General features: G+C 34.7%; 2 protein-coding genes across 2 annotated transcripts; both read left to right on the top strand.

The window, feature by feature from the left end:
• The first annotated feature begins 10171 nt into the window (after nucleotides 1-10171).
• Nucleotides 10172-15381, top strand: LOC132720240 (uncharacterized). The gene is made up of 6 exons (XM_060704331.1): nucleotides 10172-10333; nucleotides 11387-11552; nucleotides 11969-12298; nucleotides 12703-12834; nucleotides 13907-14023; nucleotides 15123-15381. The coding sequence occupies exons 1-6, from the start codon at nucleotides 10268-10270 to the stop codon at nucleotides 15332-15334; spliced, it is 1023 nt and encodes a 340-aa protein (XP_060560314.1). The 5' UTR covers nucleotides 10172-10267; the 3' UTR covers nucleotides 15335-15381.
• Nucleotides 15382-19141: 3760 nt separating this feature from the next.
• LOC132720241 (uncharacterized) lies at nucleotides 19142-23328 on the top strand (the record flags this gene model as incomplete). The annotated part of the gene is given in 3 exon segments (XM_060704332.1): nucleotides 19142-19262; nucleotides 20559-20724; nucleotides 23251-23328. Coding segments are annotated over 3 exon segments (310 nt in total), but the record flags the coding sequence as incomplete, so codon positions are not given.
• Between the last annotated feature and the right edge of the window lie 128 nt (nucleotides 23329-23456).

Raw genomic sequence — 23456 nt, 5'->3', positions numbered from 1 at the left:
TAAAACGAAATAATATTTCTAATTGGGAATTATTATCTCGTAAAAACGATTTCAATTCCGGGAGAAAGTGTGGAAAATGTCACTTCAGGTGTTCCGTAATTTTCAACATTATTTGTAGCTATGATTTTTTTTTAAGTTGTTCATTTTGTTTTCATTTATTTTTCACTTATTAAAGTATTTATGGTTTAAAATTAATATTTAATTTAATTATTTTGAAATGTCAAAAAATTTCATTTCAATGCCATAAACACAACACAAACCGAGACAAAAGTGTTTTAAAATATATACTGCAACCCCCCCCCCCCCCCCTCTCACACATCAGTCAATCACTTAACTGGCAATGCTACTGCGGTAGTAACGATAACGTTTACATTTTTAGCAAATATGACTTCCACTAACATTAGTTTTATAGTTTACTATACTCGTGGGAATACTGTTTTTAAAGCCCACTCGATGAAATAAAATTTCATCTTACAAATAAAACAAACAAATATCCTCTATTAATTCGCGTAAACTTTACTAACGAAATCGAAGTGGAATCTAATATTTCAATGAGTGCTGTAATGTATTCATAATTTACAGGTCAATAAAATAAGATTATACAAAATAAGCAATTAGCCTGTGTATACAAACAAATAAAATATTGTTGTTCCAACATGCAAAAGCGGGATTAAGTATGCGCAAAATCACCACAAAATATTTTTAAAGGCGACATGTGACACATTATAAAATTTATATATAAAATAAAAGATACCACTTTTGTTAAGGCTTTTCTCTAGAAACTATTAACTAAAGACATAATAATAACATAATAGTTCGTATTTAAAAAAATGAATTAAGGCAGTACAAAATTTTAAGAATATGTTTATCCTACTTAAAACATTATCAGGATCAAAAACTCCTGTTGTAACCCAAATATCTACGACATTATGGCTCTATCTCAATCTATGAAAGTTGTTTTCTACCTCAGGTTTATATATAAAAATGTGTTAATTGAGCAAACTAGATAAAAATAGCCAACTTACAAATTTTTACAAATCCTACTTTTTAAATGGTTACAACAACATTTTTGTCCCATTCATTTATAATTTGTGTAACTTGCTGAAATATTGAAATTAATAAAAAGCCGTTTTTCAGCACATTGTGAACATTACACATGTATGCTGCATATAAGTTTTTTGTGTGTGGTTTTGTTTGTATTTGTTGTTTTCTGCTGAAAATAATGTCTGCATAATTCATTTTTTAGATTCAATTATAACTGCATTAAGGTATACGATGGATAAAAAGTCATATTAAACTTAGAAGTGTATACTTCATCACATTCTTAACAAAAATTACAGAAAACACCAAATGTTACCATCTTGTTTAAAAATAAGTGACTATCTAATTTGAAATTTAAAGTTAAAAACAACAACAACAATAACAACACCATATTTTCATCGAGTCATAAATTGTCTGAAACCGGGAGATTGCTATGTGTGCTTGCTTTACCATGGCAGCTCTCGAAAATTTTGGAATTCAGTCACGGTTTTGAGAAAATTCTACAAGAAGATTATCACATCATTTGATATACATTAGAGTTCCGGGTACCCTCCAATAAATCCAGGATATCTTAAAGTAACAGCAAAGTTATCTATAAAAATATTAATTGTAATAAATCGAGTAATATTTACTTTGACCATATATAAAAGTCACGTGGGTTGGCTACATAGTAGAGGTGTTAAAATATAATTGTAATACACCCTTTGTTAGCCATTGAAATAGTATTTAATGTATAAAGGACTTTCAAAAATGGTTATTATTCAGAGCGGGCGCTATGGTGCAGTGGTAACACTGTCTGCCTACAAATCAAGGGGTCGTGAGTTCGATCCCCCGCTACTCCACTGAACGAATAAATGACTACAAGACTGACAAAACCAGGACATCGACACAGAATGACGGCAACCATAGTATACAGGAGAAGACCTTAACGGAACAGGAAACAAGTACCGAAAGTACAAGACCGAAGACGACGACCGATAACAGAAGGAAGAACGGAGACAAGAACTGACAACATGCGAACAGAGACGTCGACTAATAACAGGAGAACAGTGACAGAGACCGATAACAGAAAAACTGACAACAAGCAAACGGAGATGAGGAATGATAACAGAAGAACAGAGACGAAGACTGAAAACAGAAGAAGAGAGACATGGACCGTGAACACAAGAACTGACAACAAGCGAACAGAGACGTCGACCAATAACAGAAGAACACAGACAGGGATCGATAACAGAAAAACTGACAACAAGCGAACAGAGACGAGGACCGATAACAAAAGGAAGAGAGACAGGGACCATGAACACAATAACTGACAACAAGCGAACAGAGACGTCGACCAATAACAGAAAAACTGACAACAAGCGAACGGAGATGAGGAATGATAACAGAAGAACAGAGACGAGGACTGAAAACAGAAGAAGAGAGACAGGGACCGTGAACACAATAACTGACAACAAGCAAACAGAGACAGGGACCGATAACAGAAAAACTGACAACAAGCGAACGGAGACGAGGACCGATAACAGAAGAACAGAGACAGTGACCGGTAATAGAAGAACTGACAACAAAACAACGGAGAGAGGATTGATAACAGAAAAATAGAGACGAGGACCAATAAAAAAAGAATTGACAACAAGAAAACGAAAACCAGGACTGATTCAAGAAGAATAGAGTTGGGAACCGATGATAGATGAACGGAGAAGAACGAAGACGAGAACCGATAACAGAAGAACAAAAACAACGACCGAAAACAGAGACGTGAACCGATAACAGAAAAACAAAGACGACGACCGAAAACAGAGACGTGAACCGATAACAGAACATCTGACAACAAAAGAACTGAGACCAGGACCGATAACAGAAGAACGAAGACGACGACCGATAACAAAAAACGAGCATCAAAAACCAAGAGTACTCAGAGAAAGGTGCCTTTAATTAATGTATATTTTGCATGCACATGTTTAACCTCCTCACACATACACAGTAGGAATCTGAGTAGTCACGTTATATGCTTGCATACAGTACATGAAAGCCCTATATCAAGCAGATAGGGCAGGGAAGAGTGTTCGCTGCGTAAACCCTAAATACAGGTCTCTTATGTTTAAATGCCTTAAAATTTTCAGTACTATCTTTAGTATTACTTCTATATTAGTATTATATTGGCCTATAGAAAAATGTCCACCATCTTGGATTATTCGGCCATATTAGATTGTTTTTTTTTTTTTTTTAATTCTGTTTTGGTGTCTAATTTGTTTTTACCTAAACATGCTTTGTGACAAATTTCAGGCTTTTCCTTTCCTTAACAATTTTATTTGATATATCATTCATTTAATGTTAAAGAAATTTGGCGCCCATTTTAAATGGCCATTTCAATGGTCAAGATCAAGTTTTTCAGTTTGGTATCCACCTTTATCGGATTCAGCAAACCTTAAATAGGTAAAATACACCAAGATACCACTTGTACTACAAAATGCCTCTAGCATCTTATAGAGAGCCAAATTCTCAAAGTCAGTCCTGTCTAATAGTGAAAAATGATCTAACTTAAGGATAATTGTCGAGTTGGGTCTCTTGCCAGAAAATGAATGAAAAAGGAGCATATTTCTTAGGACATAATGTAAAGTCATGAACAGATTATACCCGAGATATAACATAATAGTGTGGTTCAAGTCATTTACATAATTGCAGTAGATTATCATTTACTTCCGGACAACTTCCTCACTTAAAGTTTTTTGCTCGACTTTTTTTGAAAAGTTATAAAATTATAATAATAGAGGTATTGTTACAGTCATGTCGGCGTTGCCGTGTCCGTCCGCAAATAAACTTTGATCATTACTTTTTAAGTTTTTGGTGTAAAATTGGCCACAGCAATTCTTCAGACAAGACCTTTAAGTAGACCAAACTTACCTTGACCTTCATTCATATATGACCTTGGCCTTCAAAGACAAATGTCTTTTTGCCTGTTTTTTGCTGATGTTTGCTATTGGTGGCTTAAACTTTGTTATTTTTTAATAAATTGTCTTCAAACTTGAACATAATAATCTTCTAGGATAAACGTTCAAGTTAACCAGACAGACATTGACCTTTATTCATAAATGACCTTGATCTTTAAGTTCAAATTATGGAAATTCTCCTGTTTTTTGTAACAAACTATGACTTTGTTACTAATGAATAGATAGACTTCATATTATAACACATTTTTATGATAAGAACTTAATGAATAGTAAAGTAAAGTTGACCTTGACTCATGTATGACTTTGACCTTGAAAGTAAAATTATTGTTTTTCACTGAGTTTTGCTATTATTGTCTGTAACTTGGTAATTAATAAATGGATTGTCTTCATAATTTGACAAAACAATATTTTGGACAAGACCTTTTAAAGGTTGAACTGAACTTGACCTTGAGCTTTGAATGAAGTTGATCGTCAAGATCAAATTATTGAATTTTGGTAAATTGTCATTATTTTGTTAGTAATGTACAGATTTGATTTATACTTGAACAAAACAAAACTTGATTCCAAACAAACTTGTTTAATAATTTAGATGTAACCTTGACCATCAATTGACATTGACCATCAAGGTCAAATAAATGAAATTCTCCTGAGACTTTTTTTGGGGGGTGGGGGGCTGGCAATGACATTGTTATTTGTAATTGGATTAACTTCATATTTAGACGCAACATCTTTTATGTCAGGATCTTGAATGTATATCAGACTCAAAAAGACCTTGATTCATATATGAAATTGCATTGAAGGTAAAATTATTGAATTTTCGCTGATTATTGCTATAATTGGCTGTAATTTGGTAAATTAATCAATTAATCAACATGTACTATCTTCTTACATGGACAAAACAATCTTTTGGAAAAGACCTTCTGAAAGGTTGAATTGACCTTGACCTTTAAATGATCTTTGACTGTCAATGTCAAACAATTAATTGTTGGTTAAATTGTCTATGTACGGATTTGATTTATATGTGGACAAAACAACATTGTGACCAAACGAACATGTTGAATAAAAAGTTATGACCTTGACCTCTTAATGACTTTCACCGTCAAATGATTGAATTGTGCTGATTTTTTTTTTAAACTTTGTCTTTAATTTATGGAAATATTCATACTTGGACAAAACAAGAAGTGTGACTAAACAGACCTATTAAAATAAAAAAATGGTTCGGCGGTGGCTCATGTTATAACGTATTTTTTAATCTTTTTTGTAATCTGTAGTTATAGCGGGTATTATTTTGTCTCAATTGATGTCAAATGACAGTGAATTGGGTAGAGCGAACGTTCCTTTAAATGGATAAAGATTTATAAAATGACGATGATTGATTATTTTGCTGTCCGTAGTCAAATATGTGTCTTTATATATAATATATACATATATGTTAAGTCACGGAAAATGACGAATTATGCCGATTTGTCATTACGTAATGACAATTCAACAGAACATTAAAATATTATTGTATGTTTTGCTGGTAGAACATTGGGCAGGACATACAGCAGAACATTGAAAGAGCTAGGTTCACTAAGCACTGAAAATGGCCCAACTTCAGAAATTGATGAAAATCCCTCTAATGATAGTTAAATATGTGTAATTGATAAAATTAACATTCTTGATCATAAATACATAGCGATGACGTCACTTGTCGTCTCTTAATTGAAGCACCTGTTCATCCAATTACCGGCACTTATTGATCTCGCAAAATAATGAAATTTATTTTATTTGTTTCCTATTTATTTAGATTTATTTTAACACCACTTAATAATTAAGATGCAACAACATGTATGCAGTGTAGCTAAGAATAAAACATTTGTTGGCAATAAACCAGTTTTCGGATGGAAAAAAATTCGGACAACTTGGCATTTTTGTTTTGAAATCTGTTTTGTTTGAAAAGAATATAATTCCAATGTTTTTATATATTATCTCGAAGTCATTCTCTTGTGAAATCTTAAGTTTTGTTAAATCTACCTCAGATGGATTGATTAAAGATTTAAAAAAACGGTACCAGGAATAGTAAATAAATACTTTATTTATGAATGTACCATTTCTACAAACTATTAAATAACGAATATGAAGCGCATGTATCAAACAACTCATTCAGAAAAACTGTATGATACAAACATGGTGTAAACAATATATTAAAAAATGTGATTTTAATTTTTAAAAAAGGAAAGTACAATAATGTAGGAATTGGTATCTTTACTTTCTTGAACTTAAAATTATGATACTGATTCCAAAATCAATAATATAAATCTATTATTATGCAGTTCTGAAAACAATGTTACATTTTTTTTGTATGAAAAGTTTTGTGATATCGTTTGAAACATACCTATGAAAATCTTAATTTGGCAGCTTGATTTCAAACTAATAAATGAAACAGATCCTTGGAAATACTTAATTGAAAAATTAAAAGAATATAACAATAAGAAAGAATCAGTTCATTAATATAACGAGTCGTGTTTGTATGTCATTTTCTGTAAACAGAAACTAACTCCATAAACTACTAGATACAGTTCATGTAACAAATTATCATCCCGAAAAATATTTAAATGTTTGTTGTTAATAAAAAGAAGTTATTTCCTTTATATGTAAACGGTAGCAAATAGTGAATTATAACAACTACATCTTAAAAAAAACTTATTCACTTATTTAGTGCAAAAGTCATGACGTCACTGTGTTATATATATGCGTTGTAATAGACGCCAACGAAGTCCGTCTCGCTCGAAAGTTTCGTCAATCTCACACACTGCGGCATCTGATAAATGAACACTCCAGTCACGAATGCCGTAACATTCTCTTCCGCTATGACTCCCGTTAGAAAGGTACCACACTATAGCAGCTATATGAGCACACAACCCAATGAGTCTGGAGCCACACCTGCATGTACCACCAAACTACTGTCTCGTTTTCCACTTTAACCCAAATCATGTATGTTTGTAAAGATGTGTGCTTGCTTGGCATTTTGACACTTGGTTTGGATCATCAGTGTTGACTATAAAATAACATTTTTATATAAGTTATTTAGGATTAAATGCGCTTTAACTTCGAAAAGTAAACTAAGAAAATGTACAATAAATAGAAAACGTCCTTAGGTACTTAAATAACTTCGTGATTGAAAATGTTATAAAAATGTCCTTTAAAGGCACATTATGACTCATAAACGGATAGATTTTTCTTATGTAAAAAGAGAAAATGTATGTTTTATAGTTTAGTAATAATTGATTAAGAAAACGTATGATGCTTTTCACATAACGAAAATGACGTTTTAATGTAAATTTATTGATAATTAAAATACGAAGGCAGCGAAATGTAAACAAAGTTGTATTTTGACTTCGATACACAATACACAAAACTTATTCGCCACAACTTTACTAAATGTCAAAATGGAAAAAAAGTGCCTAGGAGTACATAGTCCGTTTTCTATCTAGTTCAGTCTCTTCTATCATTTCTGCAGCTCGTTTTTCCTCTCTAGCAGCCTGACCATTTTTGCAGCAATATCAATTTCGGATTGGTCTGTGCTACTGAGAGGTGGGAAGTACTTGTTTGAAATAGCACATACAATCCGAACAAAATCGCTAATATATTAGATTAGACTGTTTGCCATAACATGATCCAAGTTCTTGAAACGCTTTATACGAGCATTTCCTGACTCAACAACCCATCGAATCTGAAAATATAGAACACCGTTACTAAGATAAAAGAAGTTTTTGTTTTCATTTTCTGTTGTATATGTTCACAAAAATATTGCCGTTATTAAATTACAATGTATTAAAATATTTATTGATTTACAATAAACGATTTAAAATTACAGCTGTGATGGTAATTTTACGGCGAAATATGTGTATTATCAATATATGTAATACTATAAAAGAAGTGTGGGCGAGTGGGTTCAAACCCCGTTCCTTTACATTCATTGCTTAGTATGTGTAAGGTTATAGTCACTTACATATTGGGGTTATAGCTCTGGTATTAACCAAATCAAAATCAGGTTTTTTTTTTCTAATTTCAAATGCAAATGCAGACACATCAATATAATTTTGTGTATGTTAAAGATAATGTCATTATGTGTAAAATAATACATTTACAAGTATATTTACTAGTCAACATCTTACCTTGGTTACTAAGCGACTTTCATTGGCGTCATCAGATTCTAGTTGCTTCTGCCCCTTCGACATTCATTCGGGCATCTTGGCATGTATACCTATGTCTTCTGATCAGTTGTAAGAATCATTTTCAGCAACTGTTTAGCCTTCAGGAATGGGCGTCTTCCAGAAGGTTTTATTCTTTTTTCACAAACAATGCATTCAAAATGTTTGAACATTCTGAAACAAATATTATGAGCGATTTTCATTAAAATAAATATGATTCAAGTGAAATGAAAGTTATGTATGACTTTATTTCAATGAACTAATTTTGTTTATAAATGTAATCTATTTGGCTTAGCTTCAAATAAGAATAAATTATTATTTGTTTTTGGTCCGACAGTTAAAACATAGTTCACTTTTTAAATCTGAAGCAATTGAAATAAAAATAATGAAAAAAAAGGCAAAAAAAAATGCGACTTGAGTAAGTTTCGAACCACGATCTCCTGCATGGAACTCCACAGACTATTCCATTGTACTATAACAGACAGTGTTCACGGTAATGGAAGTATATGTATCTATATATAGTAAAGTAGTACAAATCTGTGTAAATATCAAACAAAAAGCATGCACTCTTTTCTTTTATGTTTTACCATATCACATAATACACTTAACGTGATCCGAAATTATGCATCGTTAATTTCATTTCGTTGCGTAGATCCATGATTGAACTCCTGTTCATTTTTGCTGTACATGACAGTCAATATTTTTATTTGAAACTGATTATTTACATACAGTAGAGTATAAATAAATACCAATAGGTAGTCTTAATTGCATAAATGTTATAAAATATGGTTCTGCAACATGTTTTTTTCATTAGGGGAAAATAAATACCTGGAATTGCACCTTATGTTGGTGTCTATCTCGAGTTGTTTACAATAGCGACGCTGTGTTTCGTACCCACTTAAGTTCGTCCAGTGATGTCGAATAAATGAGCGATTATCGTATTTCTGATGTTGTTGTTTTGTAAATACTCTGTAATAACTTATTTACAAGTTTTCTTTCACACTTTGCTTATTTATGCGTAATTTGTTATCAGAAAAGATTATAACGATGACTTTTAAGACGATAGGTCCCCTTTTATAATTATCAGGGGGGTGGGGGGACGGCGTAAATTTTCTTATTTTATGCTGTGAGCGCATGCATGTTCCACAAGCTAACGATGATTTATTGAAGGACAATAGAATTACAAATTATTCAAAGTAAGATTAAAGGTGGAACAAACGTGCGCTAATATTGAGAAAATAAAAAATAGCACCAGATTTTTATGAATTGTTCCAATTTTTGCCAGAATAGGGTCCTAACAACGTTACATTATTATTCCCTATACAACGATTTTTATAAAAGAAAAATGATTTTTATGATGCATTAATGTTGTTAATTAAAAACATAACACAATAAAAGTTTTTCCCTAAATTTTATTTTCGATTTTTTGGGGGCCATTTTCAGTAGTTAGTGAACATAGCACTTTTACAGAACTTGCTGCTGAAGAGATATTTAAGACTAATCTTTACCGGAATAAATAAACTGGTTTGATTACAAACTATTTTTATAATGATTTGTTCTAATTTTTTTAATTCACTTAAAATAATGGGTCGATCATTTAATTTTAAAATGTGAAAATGGGTGTGATCTGTCGCAGCTTTGCCATATATTACAACTTTTCGGCCCTTTCCGTAAAAAAAGGAAAAAAAATATAAAAAAACAGAAACCTGCTATATGTACGTGTTCCAAGTGTCTAAAAAACCACCAAACACAATCGTAACGACTCGGCTTTCTTCGAAATTAATACACAAACTTATTGATGCCTCCCGAGATGTTCCGAATGTTTAAAATCATCCCGTTGCTAGACTGGTCCCCTGCGCACTTCTAAAAAGTACAGCTTGGATGGGAACCATAATAGGACAGGGAACCAGATTATCCCGTTGCTAACGAGTATTCGGTAATGTTTTGCTTTAATGGTAGATAGAAACATGCAATGTGACGTCACAGAAGAAAATGACGCTCCTCATTAGCAACGTCACATTGCGTCCGGAAAATTATAATCATGGCTGTTGACAAATCTTAAAAGCATGTGAAAAATTAATGGCTAGTGAAAATTCAGGCACTTTTATATGGCTCGTTAGCTTTAAGAAATCCTGCAGCGAAAGGGTGAGTAGAAAATTAAGAATTTTAGTATTCAATCCAGATCAATTAAGATCATAAATTAACTGGTTTTGCATCATATGGGCAACACATAATAATAATAATAATAATAATAATAATAATAATAATAATAATAATAATAATAATAATAATAAAAATAATAATAATAATAATGATAATGATGATGATGATAATAATGATAATAATAATGATAATAATAATGATGATAATGATAATGATTATGATGATGATTATAATAATGATAATGATGATTATACATAAATAAATAAATAAATAAATAAATAAATAAAAAGATAAATAAATAAATAAAATAATAATAATAATTAATAGTACATGTAGTAATAATAATAATGATGATGATGACGATGATGATAAAAGATGATTAAAGATGATAAATAATGCACGGTGAAATAATAAATGAAAAAATGGTTATAATATTTTAGTGATTCTTATAGATATATTCATGTGCAGTACCGTTAATTTTATAGAGGAAACTTCTAGTAACAGGAAAATTAAATTCTTCTTAATTTTGAAAGAATCTTGATATTGTAATGCTTGCGGCTACAGAAAATCTACCACACGAAAATCAGTCAGTAAATGTGTGCCGTCTGCATGATCACGGTCGCTACTGTTTGCTATTAATTCAGTAAATGAGCCGCGTCACGACAAAACCAATATAGTGGGTTTGCGACCAGCATGGATTCAGACCAGACTGCGCATCCGCGCAGTCTGATCAGAATTCATGCTGTTCGCTTACCAACTCTATTTCAAGTAGAGAAACTGATAGAGAACAGCATAGATCCTGACCAGACTGCGCAAATGCGCAGGCTGGTCTGAATCCATGCTGATCGCAAACGCGCTATGTTGGTTTTGTCGTGACGCGGCTCAAATATTTAACTGTTCCCTTAAAATAATGAAATGTTTTGTTTAAAATGAACGTCATATCTATATATTAAAGATATTCAGGGTGGTAAAATGTTTTACAAGTAAGGAACATTGATAATATTTTACCAGAAAGGAACATTGTCTCTTTTATAGTTTGCAAGATTTCGAAACCGCTTGCGCCAAAGATACTATGCAAGACGAGGCAGGACTCTTGACCCAGAAACCTTGTTAAATGAAACAGGTACTGCCGACATGGTCGTCGGGAAGATTGCTGGAAAGTCAAACAAAGCCGTTCCTAAAAAGCTGTCATCTAAAAATGGTATAGTCATTTAATTTGTCATCATGTTTTCTAAATTAATTCTGACTTCAATATATTTACAAATTTTACTGCAGTAATATTTGTTTGACAAACGAAAATGGATTTGTAAGCACTCGGTATCTCTGTTATGTTGTTTAACTAATATACGGTATATATAAGAGTGACACAATCAAAATGACAAATGACAAAAAAAGGCAAATTCTATATATCAAAAGTCTCAAAACGAAGAATTTCTTAAGCCCAACACTTAAACTTCAAAACGCTGTCTACGAAATAAAAACAGTATAAGATAAAGTGTAATGATAATTTTCACATTCCTGCCTTTGATTGTGTTGAATTATAATACAAATAAAATAAAATAATAGAAGTAACTACATATGAAGCATAAAAAATCTGAAATCACATTCTTTTTTCAGACGATGCCGTAGATACAGAAAATACAACAGATACAGAGATCACAGCAGACGAAAACACCACAGCAGACGTTAAGGCCACAGCAGACGACAAGATCACAGCAGACGACAAGACCACAGCAGACGACAAGACCACAGCAGACGTGAAGACCACGGCATACGACAAGACCGCAGCAGGCGACAAGATCACAGCAGACGACAAGATCACAGCAGACGTTAAGTCCACAGCAGACGAGAAGACCACGGCATACGACAAGACCGCAGCAGGCGACAAGATCACAGAAGACTATAAGATCACATCAGACGACAAAAGCACGGCAGACGACAGACTTGGTAAATACAATCATGTATATTTTTTCCTACATATTGACAACATCCTACATTTCAGATAATATTAGATTTCAAAAATATTTTCTTTTTAAATTTTGTCAGAAAGCTAAAGAAATAACTCATAAGTGCAGTATTTAGCGACTTTGCTACATAACGCACCGCCACATTCTTGTTTATCAATTATTGCACGTTTTAATAAACTATATGAATATCAAAAATTGTATAAAATATTTCATTTGATATCAAAATTGAATGTACAAGTACAAAATTAATGTATTTTAAAACCGAAAATCACGCTCAAAATTATTAAGGTCATATGAATGTCGACAACGGCAATTCATTTTCACATGTGTCATGTGTTATAGTGTGACACTATGAAAAAATATTACGAAATTTTATATTTTTAGTTGAAGAATATGTATCGTGCATCATTGATAAAGCAGCAGACAGTCTGAGACAGGAGTTGCCTAGCAACACAACGACCGTAACAGTGAAGCCAGCAGACGACATCATTTCATTGTCATCCAGTATCATCAGCCGTAAGTGATTTACTTGATGCACAAGCCAATTGTAACAAAGTTCCTAATCCCCGGGGAACGGGCTTGTGATGGCGTAGGGGAAAGGGGCCGAGTCTTTACATTTTGGGCCTAAAATAAAATTTAATTTGTTTCCCCTGCCCTACCTACCCAACAAATTTGCCCCTACCCAAAAGATTTTTCAGGTTCTTAGGGGATGAAAGTATTGTTTTTCAATAGGTACAATCTAATCCTTATTTCAGACAGCTAGCATAGTTAATAAATTGTTGCATATGTCAGTTGTGAATATGTATAGGTAATGCATGTACATATACTATTGCACTTAATAAATTAATTTTAATAGTTCATTACACATATATGCAGATTATTTATTATACTGCACATATAAACAAATAACTTTCCTACCTACCTACCCAACCTATTTTTAATGGGTCGAGAAGGGGAAACAAATATAATTTTATTTTTGGCCTTGCTAGTCCCTGCTCTGCCGTGTCAATGCGGTGGTTGTCTTTGGTCGCCAAAAATTGCCCAGAATACCGCCATGATTAATCTTAATCTTTAGTTTAATCCTTATCTCAGCCATTTTACCTATTGCTGTTTTCTGTGGACGGGACCTTTACCAGGGGTTTGAAAATTCAAAAGTTAAAGTCCCAACTAATCCTTTGGAAAGGGTGCGTTGTTGATATTGACTTGTGCATAACACATATTGTTTGTTTGTGTGTGTGTGTGTGTGTGTGTGTGCGTGCGTGCGTGCGTGTATGCGTGCGTGCGTTTTCTTTTTTTAAATGAACGTTGCCTACATTTTCTGCAGTCTTTTATGACATAAATCTTAGACATATTGCTGTTATTAGACTGAGGTCTTACCGGATTTATTTATTTATTTATTTTTTAGCTTGCTTGTTTTCATCTTGACTTCCGGTAACTTTACGAGTAATTTGATATTTTTTCCCGGTAATGAGCAACGGCTTAACCACGTTAAACAACGGCCGATAATTCTTTTGTACAGACAAATCTCGCTTTATTTCTGTGTGTTGTACATTTTAATGTACATCACATTTATATTTTTCTTTCACAGAAATTGCTGATATGGCTGTAACGGAGAGCTTGTTAAATATTGTGACAGATGCCGACATCAACCAATCTGCTATTACAGCTGCTAGAACAGATACTAGAACTATCAAAGAATCCAAAGGTAAGAATTTATATTAAAATTTCTTGTGACAAATCATTGAGTCCTACACTCATCTTTAACAATTGAACTGAGTGTAGGACAAAAGCCTTCCCGGACAAAAGCCCTCCCATCAAAAAGTGGCAAGGCGGACAAAAGCCCTCCCGTGATAATGACAAGGCGGACAAAAGCCCTCCCATGAAAATGACAGGGCGGACAAAAGCCCTCCCATTAGGCCATAACAATTACTTGGCGGACAAAAGCCCTCCCGTAAAAATAATAGGGCGGACAAAAGCCCTCCGGCCCAGTAATTAGTGCTAAAATCTGTAAGGGCATATTTATTCATGTAGATACGAATGATTACTCCTATGTGAAGTTAAGATTAATAGAGTAATAAATGATAAAAAGAAGTTAAAATTATCTTACTTAAAAGTTTAAGACATTTATAATGTACCTTGTAATGAGTCAATTACTTTTAAAAGTGATTTTGTTTTTATCGACATTCGTGTAAAAAGTTACCATTTCAGGAAGGTATATTCAAAATAAAAGGTGATGAAAAAAGCACAGGTATTCAACATACATATTTATTTTTGTTACGGGAGGGCTTTTGTCCAATTTGTTAATTTCACGGGAGGGCTTTTGTCCGCCCTGTTATTTTCACGGGAGGGCTTTTGTCCGCCCTGTCATTTTCACGGGGGGGCTTTTGTCCTCCCTGTCATTTTCACGGGAAGGCTTTTGTCCGCCTTGTCATTTTTTGACGGGAGGGCTTTTGTTCGGGAGGGCTTTTGTCCGTTTTCCGTTAAAGATAACTGCACAATATTTCGTGTATAATGACACAACCTTAAGCGTAGAGATGACCAAGAGCAAAAACGTAACAAAAGTAAATAGTACTGAATAAATACGTGCATGTAAAACTGATCGTCAGGGACAAGTTGGTGTTTCCTTGAGCAAGAAACTTAACACTCATTGCTCAGCACTGGCTGGTCTCAGGAACGGATTGTGAAAGTGTGTCTATAAGCTTATAACTTCCTACACAATCGAACTAAAATAGATTATGTATAATCAAAAACTGATCGTTTTTTTTAAACAAGTATTTTCTTAATACTCAATACCGTTCTTTCAGTTTCAGAGTACAAGAAGAAGAAAGAAGCTGCGTGCGTGTGTCTGTCTGTGTGTGTTTATTTGTTTTGTTGTCTGTTTGTTTTGTTTTGTGTGTTTTTGTTCAGTTTGTGTGTTTTATGTTTTCTTTTGCTTTACTTGTTTGTTTTTTATCTTATTCGTTTTTTCATGTTGTGCATAGGCTTCAACTTAATTTTCAAAGTATTATCGTCATAAAATTGTTCATGAATATAATTGTTACTAATAAAGTCTATTGGAAGATACAGTAACCTTTTGTATTATTTTCTATTTAAAGGGACACAATATTGAAAAAGAACACTAAGAGTTATTGTCAAGTTACGTCCCTTGATAGAAATGAATTTAAAAAAGGAGCAGATTATCCAGGGGACATTTATTAATATAACGTTAAATCCTGGCAAGATAAGATCAATGTTGAATTAGTTGACCTTATAGTATAGTCATTAACATAAATGCAGCAGTGCATCGTTTTGTTCCGACCAACTCCGTCACCCTCCGTTTTTTTAGCTCGGCTTTTTTTGAAGAAAAAAAAAATAGAGAGATTGTTACAGTCGTGTTCCCATTGCCGTCCCGCAACCTTTAACTTTGATGAACTTTTTAAGTTATTGGTGTATTGTCTTCACACTGGGCCAAAACAATCCTTGTAAACTAGACTAAACTTGACCTTCATTCAAAAGTTACATTGACCTTGAAGGTCAAATGTCTAAATTTTGCTTTAAGTGGCTATAACTTTTTAAATGGATTGTCTTCATACTTAAACACAATAATCTTTAAGTTAAGTTAACCTTAGTTTCCCTCCTGTCAAAAAATGACAAGGCGGACAAAGCCCTGCCATGAAAATGACAGGGCGGACAAAAGCCCTCCCGTGAAAATAACAGGGCGGACAAAAGCCCTCCCATGAAAATGACAGGGCGGACAAAAGCCTTTCCGTGAAATTACCAAGGCGGACAATAGCCCTCCCGTAACATTAGATATGTGCCCAGCAATTCAGAGTAGCTATGATATTTCATTTATCGTAAATAGAACTAGATGCTTATATTAATGGCTTTTAAGCTATGTTTGCAAGTATACATATGAAAATATGTCTATTTATTTTAATGTCGGATAATACGGTACGGCGAGTTGCTAGTACATGTATATGCCTTGTATACATTATATAGTAAACGGGTGCTGGATAGTTATTTGGTTCTTGATGATCAAGGGAAGATCATCTTGTGGTAATTTAACAATTATTGGCAAGACAAATGAGTCGAACACATGTGAATGCAGCCAATATGCATGTACCCCACCTGTGCTACAGGACTTGGGAAAAATTATTCTATTTTCATAAAAGATACAAATTTTCAGAAATAAATTACCGAATTTAAGTGCATTTTGCATTTTATCTCTTACGGCTTTCGTTGAACAATTCTGCCAGCGGAAATATATTGACGCCTGGATTGATTCCCGTACTCATTCATTAATATACCATGCTGCGTATCACCGAAAGAACCAATATATGACTTTACATAATAGAAATCGAAAGGATTTTTTTTGTTCCATATGAAATGTTTTATCTGTAAATGGAAGGGATTAAATTATCAAAATCTGGTTCATGGACAAAATATAATCCAAACACAAATAGCTTCGCGTCTATGGGCGTGGATAAATTAATTTATGATAAGTTTTCGACCGTTTCGGTCAAACATTAATAGAGACTTTTCGCTCCGCGCCCCCGCCATTTTAACTTTTTTTGCTTGACGGGGTCGCGGGGCGAAAACACGAATGGCATAAATCAGCCACCATACTTATGGGCTTCATTTTGCTACACTTAAATATTTTTTTTTTGTTCTAAAATCTTAAAGTTGCATGATTTATAGCTCGAATCGTCAAGCGTTCTGCTTTAAGCTTATCAAAATGCTTTGATTCAAACAATAAATCAGTGGAGGCATGAACGGAGTAATTGTTAACACATCTATCGTATATAAAAAACTAATTGCACACGGTGTGCTTATCGTGGCATTTATAATGTCGTCATTCAAGATCGTATCGTATTGTCGCCATGTCACTTCGCATTGTTTGGATGTCACTTCACATTGTCGCGATGTCACTTCGCATTGTCTGGATGTCACTTTGCATTGTCTGGGTGTCACTTCGCATTGTCTGTATGTCACTTTGTATTGTCGCGATGTCACTTCGCATTGTCGCGATGTAACTTTGCATTTTCGCGATGTCACTTCGCATTGTCTGGATGTCTCTCCACATTGTCGCGATGTTAATTCGCATTGTCTGGATGTCACTTTACATTGTCTGGGTGTCACTTCGCATTGTCTGTATGTCACTTCGTATTGTCGCGATGTCACTTCCCATTGTCGCGATGTAACTTCGCATTGTCGCGATGTCACCTCGCATTGTCTGGATGTCACTTCGCATCGTCGCGATGTCAATTTGCATAATCTGAATTTCACTTCACATGCATTGTCTGGATGTCACTTTGGATTGTCTGGATGTCACTACGCATTGTGGCGATGTCACTTCGTATTGTGGCGATGTCACTTCGTATTGTGGCGATGTCACTTCGTATTGTGGCGATGTCACTACGCATTGTGGCGATGTCACTCCGTATTGTGGCGATGTCACTACGCATTGTGGCGATGTCACTTCGTATTGTGCGATGTCACTTCGTACTGTGGCGATGTCACTACGCATTGTGGCGATGTCACTTCGTATTGTGGCGATGTCACTACGCATTGTGGCGATGTCACTTCGTATTGTGGCGATGTCACTTCGTATTGTGGCGATGTCACTACGCATTGTGGCGATGTCACTACGTATTGTGGCGATGTCACTTCGTATTGTGGCGATGTCACTACGCATTGTGGCGATGTCACTACGCATTGTGGCGATGTCACTTCGTATTGTGGCGATGTCACTACGCATTGTGGCGATGTCACATCGTATTGTGGCGATGTCACTACGCATTGTGGCGATGTCACTTCGTATTGTGGCGATGTCACTTCGTATTGTGGCGATGTCACTACGCATTTTGGCGATGCCACTTCGTATTGTGGCGATGTGTGTGTTGGGGGGTCACATCGATTTTTTTACATCAGAGTGATGTGCGTTTTGAACCTCTCAAGAGAAATAATAAAGATATTTAATAGTGTTTCTCTAAACATTATGAAGAATTGAAACATACAGTAACTCTGCTTCCCTTATTATCATTCGACAGAAGGCCATACTGAAAATAAGTAAACTTCTTACTGTGAACTTTGTATGTTACCTTCTATAAATAAAGATTTTATTATTATTATTATTTTACACTTGCTAACTGGCAATGATTTCGCAAAAAGTTTATTCCTTATTTGATTTTATTTCAAACTACTAAGATATTCATTTTTTTATATTCTTTAAGTCCCGTAATGATGTAATTAGCCCACAAATAATAATCACTCGATCATTTGAACATATTAAATTGGCCTTGACGTGTCAAATTTGTGCCAACTTTTGCAACTTTTTGACTCTTACTGTCAAACTTCTGAAATATAATTGAGCCCTGTCACGACAAAACCAACGTTATGCGTTTGCGACCAGCATGGATCCAGACCAGCCTGCGCATCCGCGCAGTCTGATCAGGATCCATGCTGTTCGCTATCAGTTTCTCTACATGTAATAGGGTTGGTAAGCGAACAGCATGGATTCTTGATTCAGACTGCGCGGATGCGCAGGCGCTGGTCTGGATCCATGCTGGTCGCAAACCACTATCATTGGTTTTGACATGATGCGGCTCATATGTTTTGGTAAATTGACATATTTTCAAATGCCTCGCTTTAAGTAACAACTCAGCAACTTAGTTAAAAGACTAATAATATGCCCGGCCCAAGGTATTCCAAACTGTTTGAAATTTATCCCTCCCACGTTGTTAACGAGTATTCGGTGATGTTTGGATTTTAACGTAGGCATAAAACATGCAACGTTGTGACGTCACAGTAGAAGTTGACGGCTTCTCATTAGCAACGTCAATAGTTGCGCCCGGAAGATAAAACCAGCCGTAAATAAATCATTAAAGCATTGAACATTAATGGCTAGTGAAAATCGAGGCTGTTTCGTTTGGCTCATAAGTTTTAAGAAGTCTTGCAACGAAAGGGTGAGTAGGCATTCAAACATTTTAACATTACAGTTTATTAAGATATAGTCAATTCAATGAAAACAAACGCTTTTCTTGAGCTTTAGACGTTTAGTCTTTTTCAGAAAAAGTTGACGTTTATAAAATAACATTTTTTATTTTTTTTTAACATTATTTTAAGATAATAAATTGTGATTTCTGGGGAAACGGACAAAAGCCCCCCCCCCCCGGACAAAAGCCCTCCCGTGTTTTTTTTCAACGCACTTAAGATATTAAATTTGTAACATATATATTTGTTTTTGTTTTCTATTGGTCAAGTATTTTTATGAGCTAGAACCACCTTTCATTCAGAATATACCTTTCAGAAATGTTTAACGAGGTAATATTTTCACACGAATGTCGTTTAAAACAAAGTCACTTTCTAAAGTAATTGATTCATTACAATTAAGGCACTTGGACTTTTAATTTTAGTTAATTTTAACTTCTTTTCATCATTTATTACTCTATTAATCTTAATTTCACATGTGAGTAATCGTGAATAAATATGCACTTACATATTTTAGTACTTATTATTCAGATGTGAGTCAGGAATGTACTCAAGCTCATACAAACACGCTTATAAGGCAATGGAAAACAAAAATATTCATGATTACAATTTTAATATGTGGAGTGCGTTAAAATGAAAATACAAACTATTCAATGTACAGATATGTATTTGCTGCGGGAGGGCTTTTGTCCGCCCTGTTATTTTCATGGGAGGGCTTTTGTCCGCCCTGTCATTTTCACGGGAGGGCTTTTGTCCGCCCTGTCAATTTCACGGGAGGGCTTTTATCCGCCTTGTCATTTTCACGGGATGGCTTTTGTCCGCCTTGTCAATTTTGGACGGGAGGGCTTATGTCCGGGAGGGCTTTTGTCCTACACTCTGATTTCTGTGCATAATTAATGGAATCATTAATAATAATAATAATAATAATAATAAATATTATTATTATTATTATCAATACTATTATTAATATTATTATTATTATTATTATTATTATTAAAAATGAGTTTTAAAATTTGGAAGTAGACAGATATTTAACTGCAGCCGTCTACAGAATATACGCAGACGATCAGTGCAGACCAAGATTAGTCCTTAAATATGTGTTCGTCTGATCATAGTCTGTACTGTTTGCTTTTCATTAAGTACATTTTTGAAAATATCCCTTAAAATGATTAATGGTTTTGTCCAAAGTGAACGATAGACCTGTCTATTTGTGATATTGAGGATGGCAGGGGTAAATGTTTTACCAGAAAAGAACATTGTCTCTTTTGCAGTTTGCAAGATTTCGAAACCGCATGCGCCAAAGATACTATGCAAGAAGAGGAAAGACTCTTGACCCAGAAACCCTGTTAAATGAAACAGGTACTGCCGACATGGTCGTCTGTAAGATTGCCAGCAAGTCAAACAAAGTCGATCCTCAAAACCTGTCATCAAAGAATGGTAAAGTCATAATTTATTTAGTTTGTACATTGTGTTTTCTTTCTGCAGTTATGCACAAATATTAGCTACCTGTATTTGCTTTTAAAAATAAAAAAAAAAAAGCAACAGAAATTTGAAGCACTTAAATGAGTGATTATACAAAAATACTAGAAAACCCCTATGCAAAAATACACAAATGGCAAATTAAGAAGGCCCTGGTAAACACACATTTCCTCAGCCCATTACTGTTACATGTTCTTCAAAAACTATCACTGATAAAAATGCACAAAATTAACTTTTACGATCATTTTCGCCCTCCTGTTTTTGATTATTTTAATTCTTTAATACAAAACAAAAATAGGTTGTAATCTTGCATAAAATTCTACCAAAAACACGTTCCTTTTTTCCAGACGAGGCTGTTGATTCTAAAATTACAACAGTGACAGGGACCGCAGCAGACGATGAGAGCATGGCAGACGACAGTCTTGGTAAATATATTTGAGCCGCGTCACGACAAAACCAACATAATGGGTTTGCGACCAGCATGGATCCAGACCAGCCTGCGCATCCGCGCAGTCTGATCAGGATCCATGCTGTTCGCTATCAGATTCTCTACTTGTAATAGGGTTGGTAAGCGAACAGCATAGATCCTGATCAGGCTGCGCGGAAGCGCAGGCTTGTCTGGATCCATGCTGGTCGCAAATCCATTATGTTGGTTTTGTCGTGACGCGGCTCATTTGTGAACAGTTTCATTACTTATAGTAAATATTTTTTGTAAAATATATTTTAAGAATTCGGCTTCAAAGCTGAAAAATACACAAATGGCAAATTAAGAAGGCCCTGGTAAACACACATTTCCTCAGCCCATTACTGTTACATGTTCTTCAAAAACTATCGCTGATAAAAATGCACAAAATTAACTTTTACGATCATTTTCGCCCTCCTGTTTTTGATTATTTTAATTCTTTAATACAAAACAAAAATAGGTTGTAATCTTGCATAAAATTCTACCAAAAACACGTTCCTTTTTTCCAGACGAGGCTGTTGATTCTAAAATTACAACAGTGACAGGGACCGCAGCAGACGATGAGAGCATGGCAGACGACAGTCTTGGTAAATATATTTGAGCCGCGTCACGACAAAACCAACATAATGGGTTTGCGACCAGCATGGATCCAGACAGTAATCAGGATCAATGTTGTTCGCTATCAGATTCTCTACTTGTAATAGGGTTGGTAAGCGAACAGCATAGATCCTGATCAGACTGCGCGGAAGCGCAGGCTGGTCTGGATCCATGCTGGTCGCAAATCCATTATGTTGGTTTTGTCACTGGGACCGCAGCAGACGATGAGAGCATGGCAGACGACAGTCTTGGTAAATATATTTGAGCCGCGTCACGACAAAACCAACATAATGGGTTTGCGACCATCATGGATCCAGACCAGCCTGCGCATCCGCGCAGTCTGATCAGGATCCATGCTGTTCGCTATCAGTTTCTCTACTTGTAATAGGGCTGGTAAGCGAACAGCATAGATCCTGATCAGACTGCGCGGATGCGCAGGCTGGTCTGGATCCATGCTGGTCGCAAATCCATTATGTTGGTTTTGTCGTGACGCGGCTCATTTGTGAACAGTTTCATTACTTATAGTAAATATTTTTTGTAAAATATATTTTAAGAATTCGGCTTCAAAGCTGAAAAATACACAAATGGCAAATTAAGAAGGCCCTGGTAAACACACATTTCCTCAGCCCATTACTGTTACATGTTCTTCAAAAACTATCGCTGATAAAAATGCACAAAATTAACTTTTACGATCATTTTCGCCCTCCTGTTTTTGATTATTTTAATTCTTTAATACAAAACAAAAATAGGTTGTAATCTTGCATAAAATTCTACCAAAAACACGTTCCTTTTTTCCAGACGAGGCTGTTGATTCTAAAATTACAACAGTGACAGGGACCGCAGCAGACGATGAGAGCATGGAAGACGACAGTTTTGGTAAATATATTTGAGCCGCGTCACGACAAAACCAACATAATGGGTTTGCGACCAGCATGGATCCAGACCAGCCTGCGCATCCGCGCAGTCTGATCAGGATACATGCTGTTCGCTATCAGATTCTCTACTTGTAATAGGGTTGGTAAGCGAACAGCATAGATCCTGATCAGACTGCGCGGAAGCGCAGGCTGGTCTGGAATCATGCTGGTCGCAAATCCATTATGTTGGTTTTGTAGTGACGCGGCTCATTTGTGAACAGTTTCATTACTTATAGTAAATATTTTTTGTAAAATATATTTTAAGAATTCGGCTTCAAAGCTGAAAAATACACAAATGGCAAATTAAGACGGCCCTGGTAAACACACATTTCCTCAGCCCATTACTGTTACATGTTCTTCAAAAACTATCGCTGATAAAAATGCACAAAATTAACTTTTTACGATCATTTTCGCCCTCCTGTTTTTGATTATATTAATTCTTTAATACAAAACAAAAATAGGTTGTAATCTTGCATAAAATTCTACCAAAAACACGTTCCTTTTTTCCAGACGAGGCTGTTGATTCTAAAATTACAACAGTGACAGGGACCGCAGCAGACGATGAGAGCATGGCAGACGACATTCTTGGTAAATATATTCTTTAGATTTTTTGCAATTATTATAGTAACAGTGAGTCAGTATCATTTGTTGAAGTCAAAACACCAGACTGACCTCCCTTTGCTACATTTATTGCAAAATATTTTTACTTCAAGCAC

The sequence above is a fragment of the Ruditapes philippinarum genome, unplaced genomic scaffold, assembly GCF_026571515.1.
Source record: "Ruditapes philippinarum isolate M1 unplaced genomic scaffold, ASM2657151v2 ctg5142_1_1_1_1, whole genome shotgun sequence".
Taxonomy (NCBI): domain Eukaryota; kingdom Metazoa; phylum Mollusca; class Bivalvia; order Venerida; family Veneridae; genus Ruditapes; species Ruditapes philippinarum.
The sequence above is the reverse complement of the archived record's forward strand: the minus strand, read 5'-3'. Positions and strand labels throughout refer to the sequence as shown.

What these genes read in the sequence shown, in the direction of transcription:
- LOC132720240 (XM_060704331.1), top strand. Translation starts at nt 10,268, where the DNA reads ATGGCTAGTGAAAATTCAGGCACTTTTATATGGCTCGTTAGCTTTAAG. An exon ending in CACGGCAGACGACAGACTTG is followed by an intron (nt 12,299 to 12,702) that starts GTAAATACAATC and finishes TTATATTTTTAG; the next exon opens with TTGAAGAATATGTATCGTGC. An exon ending in GTCATCCAGTATCATCAGCC is followed by an intron (nt 12,835 to 13,906) that starts GTAAGTGATTTA and finishes TTTCTTTCACAG; the next exon opens with AAATTGCTGATATGGCTGTA.